The 17,154-nt window shown below is 43.8% G+C and overlaps 1 protein-coding gene and 1 long non-coding RNA gene across 3 annotated transcripts in view; one reads left to right on the top strand and one right to left on the bottom strand.

The window, feature by feature from the left end:
- Positions 1-17,154, top strand: part of PRKG1 (protein kinase cGMP-dependent 1) — a 338,166-nt gene that overhangs the window by 135,628 nt on the left and 185,384 nt on the right. For both annotated transcript variants that reach the window (XM_079312518.1, XM_079312517.1), the window contains exon 3: positions 15,710-15,823. In XM_079312518.1, coding sequence (XP_079168644.1) covers positions 15,710-15,823 — 114 coding nt within the window. The remainder of the gene's footprint in view (positions 1-15,709; positions 15,824-17,154) is intronic.
- Positions 1-17,154, bottom strand: part of LOC306805146 — a 408,612-nt gene that overhangs the window by 329,970 nt on the left and 61,488 nt on the right. The gene's annotated exons all lie outside the window — the stretch shown is intronic.

Raw genomic sequence — 17,154 nt, 5'->3', positions numbered from 1 at the left:
TGAGCAGATCCATCACCCCCTTTCCATGTGGATCTACCCCTCCTGAACGTGGAATTTGGGTTCAAGTGGCTCCTCAGCTTCCATGGACTGAATCAAATTGGTCCTTTTTGCATTTTTGGTGCCCAAAAAGCTGCGATGCCCCTAGAGTTATAGACAGATTTAGGGGTTGTATATCCAATCCACAAGTTAAATTTCTGGGATGAACCAGGCCAGAAATGAACCAAACCCCTAAATGATCGACAGATTTTGGGGTTTAATGTCCAATCCATGGGTTATCAGCCAGGGTGATAAATGAACTCAAAAACCTCGGGAGGAAATGCAGATTTGTTTTCCAATGCAACAATTCCAGTAGGAAATGGGTTAAGTAAAAATCAATGGTAGGCTACAACTCTGTAGTGTTGTTGCAACTAATTCAGGTGCTCTGAAGAGCTGCTTGTAGAGAGGAAATGCAGGGACAAACTGTGAGTAAACTATGTGTGTAAAGAGTGAGTTAATGTGCTCCCCCCTGTCAGCAGCTTTGTGGCAATCCTCAGAAGTTATCTGTAATAAATTGCTCTTAATTGGTTCCTAAATATAAGGAAATCATCAGCCCTCTTTGCTATTTTTAAGTCATGAATTAGAAGTGTAACAGTGACCTTGATTCCATAAGCAATCCATGCCCTTGGAGTTAGGTGCTCAACTCAAATAAAAGACAGAAAAATCAGAGTGATCTGGGATGAAATTTGGCTCCTTGGAATGCATTGATTTTAACAAATCTTGGCTGAGCAGCTCCACGATCAAGAGAGGTGAAACAATCAGTGCCTGCTGCTGTGGAAATATTTGTTATTTTCCCCCTCAATGGGGTCCATGTTCCTGATGCTGATCAGGAGTTCACAGCTCTTGTTCTGCAATGGAGTTTCAATTACTTCCGAATTCTGTTCCTGTCAGTGTGTGTGGGGGAGATAAGAGTCCATGGAGGTGGAGCACTAAATCTCCATGACTTCCTTTCCTACAGAAAAAGCTCTGGAAAAGAGCAAATATTGGCATTTGTAACAAAATCTTCCAGGTTTCAAATTTTAGTGCAAACTTACTTTTGTTATAAAACCCTCCAGACAACTCCTTGTTCAGCCTTTTGCTTCCTCAGCTCTTGCTTCTTCCCTGGAGTGGAATTTAAAGGAATTGGATATATCCATGTGTGGCTTTTAATGGATTTAATTGCACAAAGGCAATTGCAGTTGTGGGAACAACGGAGCCACTGGAATGCATGGAGAGACCTTTCCTCCTTGCTGGGAAATAGGGATGGAACAGGTGCATCAAATTAAGCACATTTTGCCTTTATTTCACAACATTCCTGCTTTCCAAATTGCCCAGAAACACAATTATCCAACTAAGGAAAATGTAGACAATGATGTTTAATTTGGGTAAGCGTACAATGAATTCAGAATTTTGCCTCTCATGCTTTTGAAGCCTTCAAAGAAGAACCTGGAACTGGGGATATGGAATGAGGAAAGGATTTTCAGGTAAAGAGGGGAATTTATTGTGAAGTTGTTGTGCCCAGTTACTTGTCTGCAAACCAGGGGTGTTTAGGATATGCCCAGAGTTCAGAGGCAGATTTTAAATTCCCAACTTCTCAAGGCTGCTGTGCTCCACTGCCCATCCCTGTTCTTTCCCAGCTCCTCCTATCTGGTGCTTTGGGCACATCCAACACTTGAAAGCAAAGCTGAGTAAATGGCAGAGCCTCAGGTGTCCTGAGGGGGAAAGGATCCTTGGGGATTCTCCCAACACTTCTGCCTCTGGAGAGAGGGAAGAGGAGGAGAGAGACAGAAAAATGCTGTTGTTTGTGATCCAAAATGAGCCAAATAATGAAGATGGGCTGGGAGAGCTGGGGGTGTTCACCTGGAGAGGAGAAGGCTCCAGGGAGATCTCAGAGCCCCTTCCAGGGCCTAAAGGGGCTCCAGGAGAGCTGGAGAGGGACTTGGGACAAGGGATGGAGGGACAGAGCACAAGGAATGGCTTCCCAGTGCCAGAGGGCAGGGATGGATGGGATACTGGGAAGGAATTGTTCCTGGGAGGGTGGGCAGGCCCTGGCACAGGGTGCCCAGAGCAGCTGTGGCTGCCCCTGGATCCCTGGCAGTGCCCAAGGCCAGGCTGGAGAGGGTTTGGATCAACCTGGGATAGTGGAAGGTGTTTGTGCCCATGGCAAGGGGTGGGAATAGGACAATTTTTAAGATCCCTTCCAACACAAACCACTTTGGGATTCTGTGAACATGCAAAGGAATATTTCTGCTTCTTTTCCTCCTGTGAACTGCAGGGCTCTATTTATCATCTCCCCTGTGAGCAGCTGTTTGCCTCCTCCTTTGTGATAATCAACCTTTCCAGCACCATCTGGGAGTCAATGGACCCCACCCTGGGATGCACCCTGGATGGTCTGGGGTGTGCTGTTTTATTTTCCACTGGGAGAAGGCCCCTGCCATCCATGGATGGATGGATGGATTGCTGGCTCCCTGCTGGCAGAGTTTCTGGGGCAGCCGAGGATTCCAGGGGCCAGGGGGGACCTTGTGGCTCTGCACAACTCCCTGCCAGGAGGGGACAGCCAGGGGGGGTCGGGCTGTGCTGCCAGGGAACAGGGACAGGACAAGGGGAAACGGCCTCAAACTGTGCCAGGGGAGGCTCAGCTTGGACATTGGGAGGAATTTCTGCATGGAAAGGGTGCTCAGGCCTTGGCAGGGGCTGCCCAGGGAGGTTTGGAGTGCCCATCCCTGGAGGTGTCCAAGGAAGGGCTGGAGGTGGCACTCAGGGCTCTGGGCTGGGGACAAGGTGGGCACTGGGCACAGCTTGGGCTCCATGGGCTGGGAGGCATTTTCCAGCCTCAGGGATCCTGGATTCTGTGATATTTTTCACACCAGCCTGCTCAGACTGGCATTTCTGTCTGTGTTTGTGCTTTGCATGACCTCCTCCTCCTCCTGCTGGGGAATGGTTTAGCTGGACCATCCATACAGATGTCTACAGGTGTCTTCATTTTTCTCCTGCTGTTTTTCTTTCCTATTTGAATCTTGCCATCTCAAGGTATCCAGAGTAAAGTTTCCTCTGCAAATATAAATGTAAATCCAGCAGGCAGGGTGGCAAACAAACTGCTGGCAGGAAGGACTGTCTTCCCTTTCTTTAAATGTGAAGCTGTCAAATATATGGGGCTGTGCTTTTGAATTCCCAAAGGTGCCTGGAAGTGCCTGTTGGATGGGATTTTTTCCCTCCTCCCAGTAAAAGTGGCTAATTAATGCAAGAAAGCAGCTTCCCTTCTGGATAGATCAGGGCTAAATTTTTGGTGCTTAATCCCAGACCTTTGGTACATTTTATATCTGTTGTCACAGCCATCATTTGCTGTTCCCAGGCTTTCCATGAGGGATGAGAGAGAAGAATCCTGGTGTTTTCTGCCATGGCAAAGTAGCTGCTGAGCAACACAATGAACATATCCTCCTGTGGGACACCAGAGATTTATGGGATCTGTGCCTTGGGAGGGTGTTCCCCAGGTGATCCTTTCCTTAATCCTGATCTCTGGGATGGATTATCTGCCAAGGGGTAATAAACCAGCCTTCAGCCCTGGTGATGTCCCCCTTCTTCAGCCAGCATCCTTGGCACAGCTGCTCCAGGCTCAGGTGGACCCTCAGGTAGCTCCTGGCACAGCCAGGTCCTCTGACAAGTGGGAGTCAGGCAGGTGGATTAAAAACCTTATTTAGCAGGTGCAAATCCCTCCTCAGTCCCTGTTGTGCCTGTTCCACACATTGGGGCTTTTTACAATCAAATTTTCCAAGGCCAAAGCATAAGGATGGGGCAACAACTCATCAACTACAATAGTGTTATTTTTCATTTTCCATCTCTAAGGGGTAAATCATGTAGGGGAGGTGATATTCAATCATGAGATCATCACCCGGAAAAGGGCTTGCTCATCCAGAGCATGATGAATTGATTTTTGGGGAGGACAGCTTTCTCCCATGGCTGAGTTTGGAGAATGCTCACAGGGTTTATCTTTGAGAGACTTTGCACCTCTTTGATGACAAATACAAGGCAGATTATCATCTGAATTTATGGCTCTGCAAGGCACAGTTTCACTGTCCTTTAGTGTTCAATAGAATATTATGTGCTTGATATGAAAAACCTGCAGAAATGTCAGGGCAATTCCAGGTTGTAGAAGAAAGGTGTTCATTTGGAGGAGTAAAAAAAAAGCTTCATGTAAACTGCACAATGGAAGAGAAGTTAATATGTCCTATTGGGAAAGAGTTGGGAGCTGGTTCTTGAAAATACAGTGAAAAGGAGTAAATCACCTCCCTCAGAGGAGAAATCCATGTGAAAGTTCAATGTTGGGACCCTCTTTGGCTTTTTGTCCTTTTCCTCTCATCTCCCTCTGCACTCACAGAGAAAAGAAAACAAAGCAGGTGAGCTTTGTGGGTGTTACTGTTTCTTTTCAGAAGTTCTCATGCAGCTCTTTTGTGGATGGTTGTCCTTAAAGTGATATTCTCTTCTGCAATTCCAGCCTTCAGTCTCCTGTGAACTTTGATTTTACAGCTGTGTGCATTCACCCAGGCCCTGTGGCCCTGATGTGTTTGGTGGAGATTAATTAGGGATTGGTTCTTGCAGCTCTCCTGATTTTCACACCCAAAGCACTCTCTGAGCCCTGCTCATCCCATCCTTCCTCTGCTCATACCTTGTAGGGAACGAGTGGTGGAGATTATAAAAAGTTTGGCAAGGAAAGGAATATAAAAAGTTTGTGTGTGAATATTTGCATCCATGCTGGGGACAAATTCCTGCTGGGCAGAATGATGGAGCAGCTCACCTATGGGGAAAGGCAGGGAGAGCTGGGGATGTTCACCTGGGGAAGAGAAGGATCTAGGGAGACCTCAGAGCCCCTGTCAGGGCACCAAAAGAGGTGTTTGCCATGTGAAAATAATTCCAAACAGGCCAAACCTGTTTCCCATCCAAACTCCAAACTCCTACCCTGATATTGTTGGCCAGGGCACTGGTACTTGATAAGTTTTGCTTTAATCTTTGGCCCTTGCACTTTTGGTGTTTCAGGATTACTAGAACTTTCTGGCCTGCTGAGGAAAAGTCTCTTCAGGGCACCTTGTTGCATGAAGCCACAGTGCCTCTGAGCTGAGAAATTGTTTGCAGAGAGATGATCAGATCTGGGTGCTCTGTTTTCTGCACACCCAGAGAGAGCAATATCAGATTTTTCCCCCCTTTTCCACAGCAAAGACTGGTGACAGAGCTCAGAAGCAAATGGAACTTGTCACTCTGTATTCCCTCCATCATCAGAAGCTGATTCCTGCTGCTCTCTCATGTCCCAGACAGTAATAAATCACATTTTCTGAGCCCAGCCAACGTGCTGATTTGCAAACATGAAGTAGCAGCTCATAAGAGAATGCATTTCACATTTGTAGGGAGTAGACATTGCATTAACCTGGAGTGGTGCAAATTGCAGTGGCAGCAAGTGAAATGAAGCTTTGCTACTTGAAAGTTCAGTGCAGACTTGATGTATGCAAAAGTAATTAAAACTCAATTTGTTGTGTTTTCAGAAGAGACTTCAAACACATTTGACAGAGAAATCACGTCCCTTTATATCTCAAGGTGTTTCCAATCTTGTCATTTGCCCATTTGTCAGCTTGGATTTGGAATGAGAGCTCGTACTTCCAAATGGTTTCTTGCTCAGGCACTGATCACCCAGCAAGCCTCATAAGAATAAATAATTGTTCCTACATGCATTTTCCAAGTGGATGTTCCCCAAGATTGTAATAAATGAGTCTAAACTTCCTCACAGCCCTTTATCTTTTGTTTGAACAAATCAAAGGGCACCTGCTACACTGATTTCCATCCCTGGGGATATCAATTCCCAAAAATGCCACTTCTCCCAGCACCAGGGTTTCTTTTCCAAAGTGTATTTGAAATCCTCAGCCACCTCCTGGGCTGATCCATCCCTGACAGCACAGGGCAGGCTTTGCTGGGGTGTGTTTTACACATGCTGTGGGGTCTTCTCTTCTAGAGAAGAGCAAAAGTGAAAAGCAGCTCTGGTGAAATCAAGATTTGAAGGAGAATTTTTGTGTGCTTGCAGCTGGCCTGGTCCTGCCCTGTCTGAGGCAGGAATGAGATGGTTTCTAAGGTCCCTTCCCACTCAAACCATCCTGAGACTGAGATTTAGTGTGGTTTAAGCCCTGGCTTCTTGCCTCAGAGCTGCCACCCTAATTCTCAGCTGATGGCATTTGATTATCTGAACAAACAGTCACTGGGTGATAAATTCTCCTTTTCTCTCTCTCTCTCAGAATCAAGACTTGATTTTACATATTTGGGTTTCTCCTCCTCCCTGTTTTATATTCTTTGAATCAAATAACCTCTACAGTTCATAGCACAGGTATGTTTTTCCAAATTACTGATTCCCCAGTGCTGTCCTAACCACTTCCACCACTCCCTTTCTCTGCTGTCTGGAGTGAGGTTTTCCCTCTGTGGCCTCCAGGGAAACTCAGCTCTGTATTTTAGCAAAGGCAAGGCAGAACAATTCTGTTTAATCCAACCTATCTCCCATCCTTTCCCTGTTTCCCAGTGAACTCTGGATTTTGGAGTTCTGTGGAAGGAAAAGCTCTGGGAGACACCACAAAGAGTCATTTGTAAGACAAACAGAGAGGGAATTGGGGCAATAAAGGAGCAGAATCTTTTAAAGCAGTGAAATCATTATTACGTCATTGTTTCCATGTTGTGGTGGAGCCTGAACCCTCCAGGCATGGGAGGGTCTCCAAGGAATCCCCACTTTGTTTACTGCTGACACTTTTCTCATATTCCTGTCTCTTCTTGATAGTTCTGGATGCTTTACGATACACTTGGCATTTTTTTAATAAAATTTGGGTTGAGCTGCTGATGTTACTTTCCCATCTTCTCCTAGAAGAAAACAGCTCTGAGCTGTCCTTCCTTTCCCCATAGGATGCTATATCAGAGTTAGGTGCAAAGTGGACTAAATATTGGGGTGAAATAAGGAAATCACAGGCATCCATCTCCCTGGGAGGCTGTGGATAAAATGGGAAGGGGAGCAGCTCCTGAGCACCCAGCCTGCCTTCTTTCCCAGTGGAGAAGCTTAAATAGGGTTGTTCACTGTGCTGTGAAGGTAGTTGGGAATCTGAGCAGAGCTTCTCTTGGAGGAGAATTATTTGTGTTAAATGGGAAAGGATTTGTTTTCCAAATAAATTATTCCCTTACTGCCTTCAGGGGAGAAAAGGCAGAGTGAAATCCTGAAGTGCCTGTTCTGTCAGGAGCACTTTTCTGTCAGAAACCTGTGAAGTTTTATTGACCAGCCCCCTCGTGCCTGGACAAGGAATGAAAGCACCAAAGTGCTTCTGTGTAACTCAGAGCCCAGCTCGTTGCAGGTGTCAGGTGAAAACATTGATTTAGTGAACATCTTCTCCTGCTGCATCTGAGTCACTCCAGTGAGAGCTCTGCCTGCCCAGCCTTCCCTGCCAGCCCCTTCAGCCTCATCCCAGGCATTTATTTACCAGGAAAATGTGGAAAATAGGGGAGAGAGGAGCTGTGCTGTGACAACATGAGACCTGGAGTGGTAAATAGGGATTTGCAGTCACTTGGCACTAGGAGCAGTGTGAGAAAAGGGTTTGGCTCTTTGGTCAAACACTGTGGGCCAGAAGGACCAAATAAATCCTAATCCCCAGGTGTCCCTCAGGTGGATTTACCAATCTCCTCATGTTATGTACCACAGGAAGGAGTTGTGAGCACGTGCAATATCACTAAAGGTGAAGTAGCCTTTATAAGTATCATGACATCAGAGCATTTGGCTAAAATGGGATTAAATAATCTCCCCACCACAATCATTGTGGTGTGGCTTGAAGGAGGGAGAGACGTTCCTAGTTATTGCAGCACCTCTCCTCCTTCAAGGACCTGGCTGGAGGGAGAGGCTGGAAGAGGGATTCAGGGTTTGCCCTGAGTTTTTGTGGGATTTCCTTGCAGAGCTGTCAGTGTTAAGCACTGAGCTGAGGAATCTGTTCCAGGCAGATTGATGTGTGGGTGTGTACCTGCAGAACAGTGTCAAATATTATGGGTGTGTAAATTTTAATCAATATTCATCTTTTATTTCTGTGAGTTACAGCTTCTCTAGGAAGTGGCTGTCTCAGGGTTTTTAAATATATCTGTTCTTTTATCACTGCCTTTTAAGCACTTGATTATCCTGGGTAAAAAGGGAAACAAGGGAATGAGTTTGTGTTGTTTTAAGGGATCTCAGCCTCTGGGTTTGGTCTGTTACCTTTGACATGAGACTGCAGTGACTACATGCCCCAGTATCACTTATCAGTCACATATCAAAAGTGATTTTTGGTTTAATTGAAGGATAAATTAAAATGGACTCCTCAGTTCCTCTGTTTTATTTGTTTATAGCTTCAAGTTTTGTTTCTGTTTGGGGTTTCTTTGATTAACATTTTGACATAGAATCATTAAGGTTGGAAAAGCTCTCCAAGATAGAGTCCAGCCATTAACCCAGCACTGCCAAGACACTTCCAATCCATGTCCCCAAATGCTACATCCCCATGGCATTTCAACACTTCCAGGGATGGTGATTCCACCTCTTCCAGCAGCCCCTTCCACTGCTTGACCACCTTTCCTGTGAAGAAATATTTCCCAGAATCCAGTTTAAACCTTCCATGGGGCAACTTAAAGCTGTTTTCTCTTGTGCTGAAATTCTGAACTATTTTGAAAAGCCAGGAAATGAAAGTGAGAGCTCTGAAAAGCAAGGCAGGAGATTTGCAGCTAGGAAATAAATTTGGATGGCAGAATCTAACAACTGTTTGAGGCAGGTGAGCAAAATATGTCTTTTCTCAGTGTATTCCACTGGGAACATCTCAGTCTTTTAAGGGGGATTATTTTAACCAAGTGTCTTAGAATGGCTGTGAAAATGAAACAAATCAGAGTTTTGCTCACAAAAGGCTTTGAGTATCAAAAAAGGGTCAGTTTGCACTCCTGGAATTGGAGCTGTAATTCCAGGTTAAGAGGTTCTGAACCAAAATTTGGGACAAACACTGCAGCTTGGCAGGGCAGGCTGTGTCCTTCCACAGAATGCTTGGGGGAAAAGCAGTTTGCATTTGGTTTTGTTTGTTTTTGAGATTGAAACTCGTTATTTATCGAGGTAAGAGTGAGGCAAATTTAGACAGGCATGCCCTGAAGGATATTTGAGTTTTTCAATATTTTATTCTTCTCTCTGATGACTTTTTGTTCACATCTGGGCTTCAGAAGGACTGGAATAAGGGAGGATAAATTGCCATCATCTCCCACTCTCTGCAGATCTTCTTTGAGTCTCCCTGAGTTCCTCAAAAATCAGAGTACACCCTGCCTTCTGTTGCTTTCTGCAAGGATCCCAGACTTCCCTGTCCCTCCTTTTTTCAGCCCCCTGATGGATGAGTCAGGCAGAGCTGTTCATTTCTGGGAGCAGTGCAGCTGAGGGGGAGAGTGTGGGATCAGTGTTCATTCTGGGGTGACACAGCCCTGTGTGTGCCTTTACACTGCAGGAAATCTTACATCAGACAAAATGCCTGCAAGCCACTCAAGAATCAAGGTCGTGCTGGAGTTCTGGAGGTCACCTCTCCCTAGCTCTGAGCAGGGATCTGTATTACAGTTGGAAAAATCAGGCAAAACCAGGATAAATGTATGTCTGTGTATACATTTTTCAATGTTCTCTATGGTTTTTGAGGATGTGCATCTCTCCTTGAGAGTGGGTACAGTCCACCTGTAATAAAAAATAGTAATAATAATCGTCATCATCATCATCTTAATAGAAAAAAAAAATCCAAACTAGTTTCTGTTCTCCCAGAGAGGAGACACCTGGAAAAACCCACTTATTTTGCTTTGGCTGTAGAGTTTTTTTTTGTGTTGGTCACAGCAGCAGATAGCTGGGAGTGCCCATCCCTGTGCAGGCAGAGCTTTTCTGCTGGGATAATTCATTAGGGACTCTCCACTTTCCTTTCAAGGGCTGTTTGATGATGAAGTGAGGGTTGGGCACAGTTTGGATTGGAAGATCCTGGAGGGTTTTTTCCACCCCCAGTGACTCTGGGCTCTCAGTGCTCTGTGCCTTCCTCTCATCTGGCTTTTAGTCCCTGCCTTTAAAGCCCAGGGGAAGTTTCTTCATCCTTTTTTCAGCTGCTCTCAGTTCTCCCAGCCCCTCTCTGCCCCCGGGCTGCTGTTACAGATTTCAGCAATCACCTCTTTTCTTTCCATCCCCTTTTCAAACGCTCCTGCATCCAGGGTGGAAACTGGGATGGAGCTCTGCTCTTATCTCCAGTAATCCTTTCTCTGGAGAGTGCCTTGATTTAAATCCAGGAGGTGTTACTGAAGTCATCGATTCAGGCTGCAGACACGGTACACGTTGATTCACGGCTTCAAGCCCAGTTTCAAAACTATTTCTTAAAAGCCAGTGTTAAAAAGCAGTTTTAGGATGTCATTTCTTGGCAGCAGGTGGGGCCAGCTCAGTAAATACTTTCTGTTTTTTGGGAGGCACCTGAGCACGGGTTTGTACTGGTGTCAGACTCCCCTAAATAAACTTTGGCAGTGGAAATCCCTCCCTAGTAAGATGATTCCCGGGGTCTGGTTTTGGGGAGGCTGTCCCAGTGACTGCCCCAGTTCCATCACTTTGGGACTGCCTCCTCCAGAGGGATGGAGAGGGGATAAAATCAGTTTGTTCAACTCCAAATGCATTTGCTGAAGGGACTTGGAGTGTCACCAGTTACAGCTGGAGGTTTGAGAGTCAGAATTCAGGTCTGGATTAATTTACCCTCCTGTTGGGTTTTATCCAACAAGGGTAAAGCTCACTGGAGGGTTTTTGGGAATGGGATATGGATGAGGCTCCTCAGGGTCATCAGTCTCCAGGCTGACCAGCTGCCCTGTGTTCAGTTTTCATTTGCACAACTCTAAAAGATTGAGCTTTAAATGCCTGCTGCAAGGTGCCAGCTTAAAACAAACCTGGGAAATGCTATCAGAATTTATTTGGCTTTTCCAAGGGAGATATCTGAGGAAAAAATGCTATTTTCTTCATATTCAAAGCACTTTTGAAACAATTTGCAGTGGGAAAATTACTTGAAAGTTGGCAAAATATGCATTATTTATTTTTTTCCTCACTGATATTGTAGTTGTTCTGTCAGAACTTTCCTGAATTTGAGTAAGGGAGAAACCCATCAGGACTTATATTTCCCACATGCACAAAGGCTGGTCACTGTGTTGAAGGGTGAACTTATGCTTCATCTCAGGTGTCATTTTTGAAATACATCCAGCCTTATTCAGGAAAATCTGCAGATCCAAAGTGATATTTCCTGAAGAAAACTTTCTGCAAACAATCACTCCTCAGTTTTCAGAGCAGAGCTTGAATAGCATCCAACAAATCAAGCTGCAGTCCAAGTGTGAAACAGGCACAGATGAAATCAAATATCGAATAGTCATTCATGAATCCTGCACTGAATTGAGGGAATCCTCCTCCCACCCCTCCTGGCATTTTTGGAGTTGTGGGATGAAATTTATAGCCTAAGAATACATGAGCTGGTGCTGAGCCCTGCTTTTTTACATTCCTCATTTTTCACTAGAAGCATTTGTATTTTTCAACCTGGCATGGGAATGTGATGAATAATTACTGCCTTCATGGGAGAACCAGCCTTTTTTTTCCTCCCTAAGGGTCCAGGACTTGAAGAGGGCCCAGTAATGTGAATAAAATTCATGTTCCAAAGGCACTGCTGGGATAGACAACTGAAAACAAGGAATTATTATGAAACAAATTAAAAATAAGGAATAAGACACCTTCTGGGTGTCTCCTGGGTAAGGAGAAACACAAGTTAGGAATGTCCTTGGTTCATTCCTACTGTTAAAGCCTTTACTAGACAACACAAGAAATTCTCTTACTGTACAGAAATCCACTTGAGGCTCTCAGATACCCTCCTGGATATTCTTGCAACTTTAAAATTCAGATTTGTTTGGATTTGGGAGTCGTGGAAGAATTTGGCTTGAAGCAGCGAGTGTCCTTTCCCCTGTGCTGGGAGGAAAAAGGGAGAGCTGATAATGAATTGTAAAAATTTAGTCTATTATATAAATTACACACAGGCTGACAAGTTCCTCAGGTCAACTTAATCTGTTTTCTTCTGTGCTCAGAGACAGAAAACGACTATTTAATTATTGGGGGGAAAAAATTATCCTCCTGATTGAGAGAGTCACATGAGTGCAATTTACTTTATCCTTCCATTCATTTGAGGGACGTGGCTGCTGTTCAGCCAGAGATGCTATTTCATGTTTAATTGGGTGTACTCAGAGTGACAAAAACCCCAATGTCCCCATCAAAACAACCTCTGTGCATTGCTGGTGGTGTTGTAGGAGACAAAATTGATCCTGCTTTGTTCTTAGATGCTTCATTCATCTGTATTTTTCCTCCTCTGTGGTTAAAATGATCCGTGTTTAACTTGGCATCCTGGGAGGTTATTCAGGAATTTAACAAAACACAGCCCTGGAAGTGTGCAAGGCCAGGTTTTGGATCACCCTGAGGTAGTGGAAGATGTCCCTGCCCATTTCAGGGGTGGCACTGGATGAGCTTAAAGGTCCCTTCCAAACCATTCTATGATTTTCCATATATAGATGATTTTCCAGGAACTATCTCCTTGATTCCTGAAATTGGAACGGAGATACACCAGGATTAATTCAGTGTCAGCCTATTTTAAGAAAGCTGTGACCAAAAAAAAAAAAAAAAAAATCCCCTAAATCCTGGCTTTAGTTTTAATGCTGTGATTATTCCTCATTCTGAAGAGTAAAACACCTCGCACCCACGGAATGGAAAATTCCCAGGGGCTGGGGCACAACCCCGTGAATAATTCCATGAATAATGCCGACCATTATCACTTTGTGTTTCCAAACAAACACCAGTGTTAGCACATCTTCATCTGACCGGCTCTGAAGTCAAGCAGCCACTTAGCAATTAAAACTTTAATTGCTCCACAATTAAATTTGCAACTACAATGTAATTAGCACGCAGAGTTTAAATTGGGGAAGTGAGGCTCTGGCTGAGAGGCCCAAGGCTCAGGGATGTGTGCTGGGGACCAGGACACCAAGGGAAGCTGGTCCTCTTGGATTTCATGGAATTATCTTCAAAGATCTTGAAATCCAACTCCTAGGACTTGTTTTCAATAAGGAAAGCTTAATTTCTAGTTCTAGTGAACCTTCCAGAAATCTTGGAAAGCAGTAGGGTGAGGTGAGGCTCTGGCAGAGGTTGCCCAAATTTGCTGTGGCTGCCCCATCCCTGGAAGTGTCCAATAATAAAGAACCAAAGAACTGAGACTTGGGGGTCTGCAGAACCCAAAATATTTATGAGCTCTGTGTGGTTCAAGGGATTTTTGGAGATGCTTCTTTTGGGAGCAGGCTGGTAGCTTGTAGAGGCACTGATCTCTTTTACTGACCCTTAACTCTGGTCACCTTCTCATGTCCATCCTAGAAAGGGAATGGCTGGAGCCCTTGGAACTGGGGAGCTGAACACACTGAGATATTTGTTTTATGCTCTGTTTGAAAAATCATGTGCATTGCCCATTGTTATGGAATAGCTTCTTATAGCTGACAGAAAAGTGCATTGTTTGTATGCCAGCTAGAGCTCCCCAAAATCATCTCAAGCTGTAAATTAAATATAATGTTGAATTCAATAATGCTCAATATTTAGACTGAAATGCAGCATTTTCTGATTGTCCTGCCTGGGCAGAAGCATCTCTTGCATTATTTAGTGTTTTTGTCTGATGGAGATGCCAAGGCAAGCTGCAGATGCATCTCCATTAATTGATCAATATTGTGTTGTATTCCATTTGGTTCCTTTACATCACAACAATTTATTTGCTCCATAGAAAACAGCACTGTATAGGCTGCCAGGCAGGGAAAGAAAATGGGAAAAAAATCCTACAGCATTCCTTTGACCTTTTGATTCCAGGAGAGGTGAATTTTGCTGGTGGTTTGGGCATCTTATGGTGAGGTGTTTAATATTGCAGATCGCACAGTTACACAGCAGGAGAATGGGAGGCTTTCTCCAGGACAATAAATTGTAATTAGAGAGCACATTAATTACCAAACCACAGAACATAGTTTTATCTACCTGCAATATCATGCTGAAAAATCTTCTCAATGCTTTTAAAGCAAGTATTTTAATTTCATCAGCAATATGTTTCTTGTGCTCTCTAACACTTGGGAATAATGTTGTCCTATTTGTGCATTACTGCTCAGAATTGTCCATCTTTCTTTGGAAAGAAACTCATGAGCCAAAAGTTAGGTAAAGTCATTCCCTTTGCAGGTTTTTGTTGTAGAGCTTTATCCTCCAGAGCTTTTTGCAAAAAAAAGCTGCTGAAACTTAATTCTATTAAACAAAAAATTACATTCTTCAGAATAGTTTAGGAATCTCTGAAGTGTGTGAGGCATTTGGAGCAGGGTGATATTGCTCATTCTTGAGATAAACACCTATTTTGGTGCTTCTTGTTAGATTGATACTTAATATGAAGAAATGAAGCAATAAATTTTTATGACTATAAAATAGTCATAAAATTAACCTGTAATGAAGATACTTGTATCCCCCTAACCCTGCTTCTGTATTACAGAAAACACTGCTGCCATTTTACACTGCCACAGCTCAGGGAACATTCAGGTCATAATATTTACCACACAGACACTTTCAGCTCGATAAATAGTCATATTTTCCAACCTATATGAGTCTGTGTGTCAGTTTTCTGACTGTATTACATGATCCCTGAAGCATTTCCCAGTTTGGGGAGGATTTTTAGTGGCCACTACCATTCAAAACCTTTGGTTTTTTCCCCCCCACCCTCACATCTGTCCCCTCTTCCTTCCCTTCTCGTAGTTCTTAGTTTTAAATCTTGCTTTTCAAACCCTCCAATATATAAAAGATTGGCCACTTCCAACCTCCAGGTTGATCCTGAGCTTCTTTCTTTCCATCCAACCCGGGATTTTAATCTGTCCTCACACATCCCTTCCCAGCTTGGTGAAGCTAAGCTGATAAAGTAGATTTCCCTTCATAAAACAAGATATTCAGAAAGGCTAAGGGTGGAGAGATGAGAATTAAATAATAGCCACGGGTCAAAGTAATTTTCTTTTCAATAATAGTTCTGTTATTCAAGGATGAGTGTTCTCTGGGATTAGTTTCTTAGGGAAAATGAGCCAAATTACACCACCATTTTCATGTGTGGTGTTAAAGACCTAAATATGTTCCTTTTTGAACACAAAAATTGGGGGAAATTTCACTTGAAAGTATAAGAGGTGAAACAAAGTTCACACTGAGTTTAGTGTACTGTATGTCCTGACTGTACTCCACTAAAAACACTCAAGTGTTGAAAGTTTCTGCATTCAACAGTTGGTTTTTAACCTTTTTTTCTGAGTATATGTGCTCTCCTTCATAATGCTTTTAATTCCTTTTGAAGTAGCTGTAGGGCTCTGGTGTTTCTTGGTTTGCAGTATGAATTCCAGGATGGTTTGGGTTGGAAGGGACCTTAAAGCTCATCCTGTTCCACCCCCTGCCATGGCCAGGGACAACTTCTATCCTGGGTTGATCCAAGCCCAGTCCAACCTGGCCTGTAATCAAATACATTTTAAAAGTTAAATCTAAAATAACATTAATCTTAATTTTAAAATGTCTGAAATTATTTAACTGCCCTTTCAAAATGATCTTTTTCTCTTCTTTTTCTCACAGATGGGAAGGTTGAAGTGACAAAAGAAGGAGTGAAGCTGTGCACCATGGGACCTGGCAAAGTTTTTGGGGAGTTAGCCATCCTCTACAACTGCACCCGGACAGCCACTGTCAAAAGTAAGAGCATTTTAGATGTTTTTTTCATCTCTTCACTTGCAAGTTGCAGCCTCTTTAAATGTCTCAGTTTCCCAGTGAATCCAGCTCTTCAGGGCATGGATTTTGGTATGGAATTTAGCCACTCTGTGTGAAGAAGATGCAGAGGAAATGCTTCATTCAGTCACTCAGGTTGGTCCTACCCCATGCAGAGGAGCTTGAAGGTTATATCACAGTTTTCCTTACAATTCCTGCTGAATCTCATGATGATTGTTTTCTTACTGCTTAGAAGAACCTTTCTGACCTGTGTAACTCTTCAAGGGAAACTCAGTAAGCAAAGCTTAGTTGTTGTTCAGGACAAATCATTGTTTTCCCACAAAGCTAACTAGAATAAATCATGAAAAAAACCCTCTGGATGGCACTTGACCCCCTGCTCTAAATTCTTCAGCACTTCTCCCATTATCTGTTTCTTTTATGAATGTTCTGGGCAAAGGCTTGGCTTGCACAATTAAGCAGGGGAAATAAATCACATTGCTATGTACAACTTAAATAGGTTTTTGTTTAAATTCAGATGCAGAGTTGAGATCTGGGATATAGGATATCACATTCCTCCTTGATCTTGAAGACAAGAGTTTATTGTGGTGTCTGAAGCAGAGAGACATAATAAATAGTTGTGTGGTTTTAAGATGTTGTGGTGGAGGAGTCAGAAGGGTACAGATGGCACAGAGTAATCCAAACAAGAGGTACAAACTTGAATAATACAAACCAGTGGTATTCTTGTGCCAGAATAATGAGTTGTGTGAGTCCCTGCTCCAAAGAAAATAGTTTCCAAACACCTAATTGTTCTTCAGAAAGAAAGAGGGAAAGAACAAGTGGGCAGGAATGAGAAAGGAATAGCTAAGTGGTTTATTTTCTGCAGGATGTGCTGTTCTCTGTGGGGCTGAAGGGTGTGACTGAGGTTCTCTGTTCTCACCTGTGCAAACCTTGCCTTTTCACAAGTGCTGGGTACTTCAGGTAATGGTGAAAAAATCAGAGAAGCAGCAGGTTTGTGTGATAAATACAGCTGGGGAAGGCTGGAAAGAGTAGAGAGGAAGGTCAGATCCTAGAAAAGGCAGTGGGATTGTTGTTTGGTTCCCCTGAGGAATGCAGAGCTGGAGTGGAGTCCCACACAACCACTCTGTTCCTGTGCCATTCTCACCTGGTTGTGCAAGGGGCTCCCACAGGGAATTTTACACAGCAGGTTTTCCTGACAGTTTTCCTCTTTCCTTGGCCTCAGGCTCCTCTTCTGAGCAAATGTGCAGACTGGCACGTGGCATTGAGTTGTCCCAAATCCCTTGGTCCTGGTTAAACTGGGG

Source organism: Erithacus rubecula (genome assembly GCF_903797595.1).
Source record: "Erithacus rubecula genome assembly, chromosome: 9".
NCBI classification, from domain to species: domain Eukaryota; kingdom Metazoa; phylum Chordata; class Aves; order Passeriformes; family Muscicapidae; genus Erithacus; species Erithacus rubecula.
This window is presented reverse-complemented; position numbering and strand designations above follow the sequence as displayed.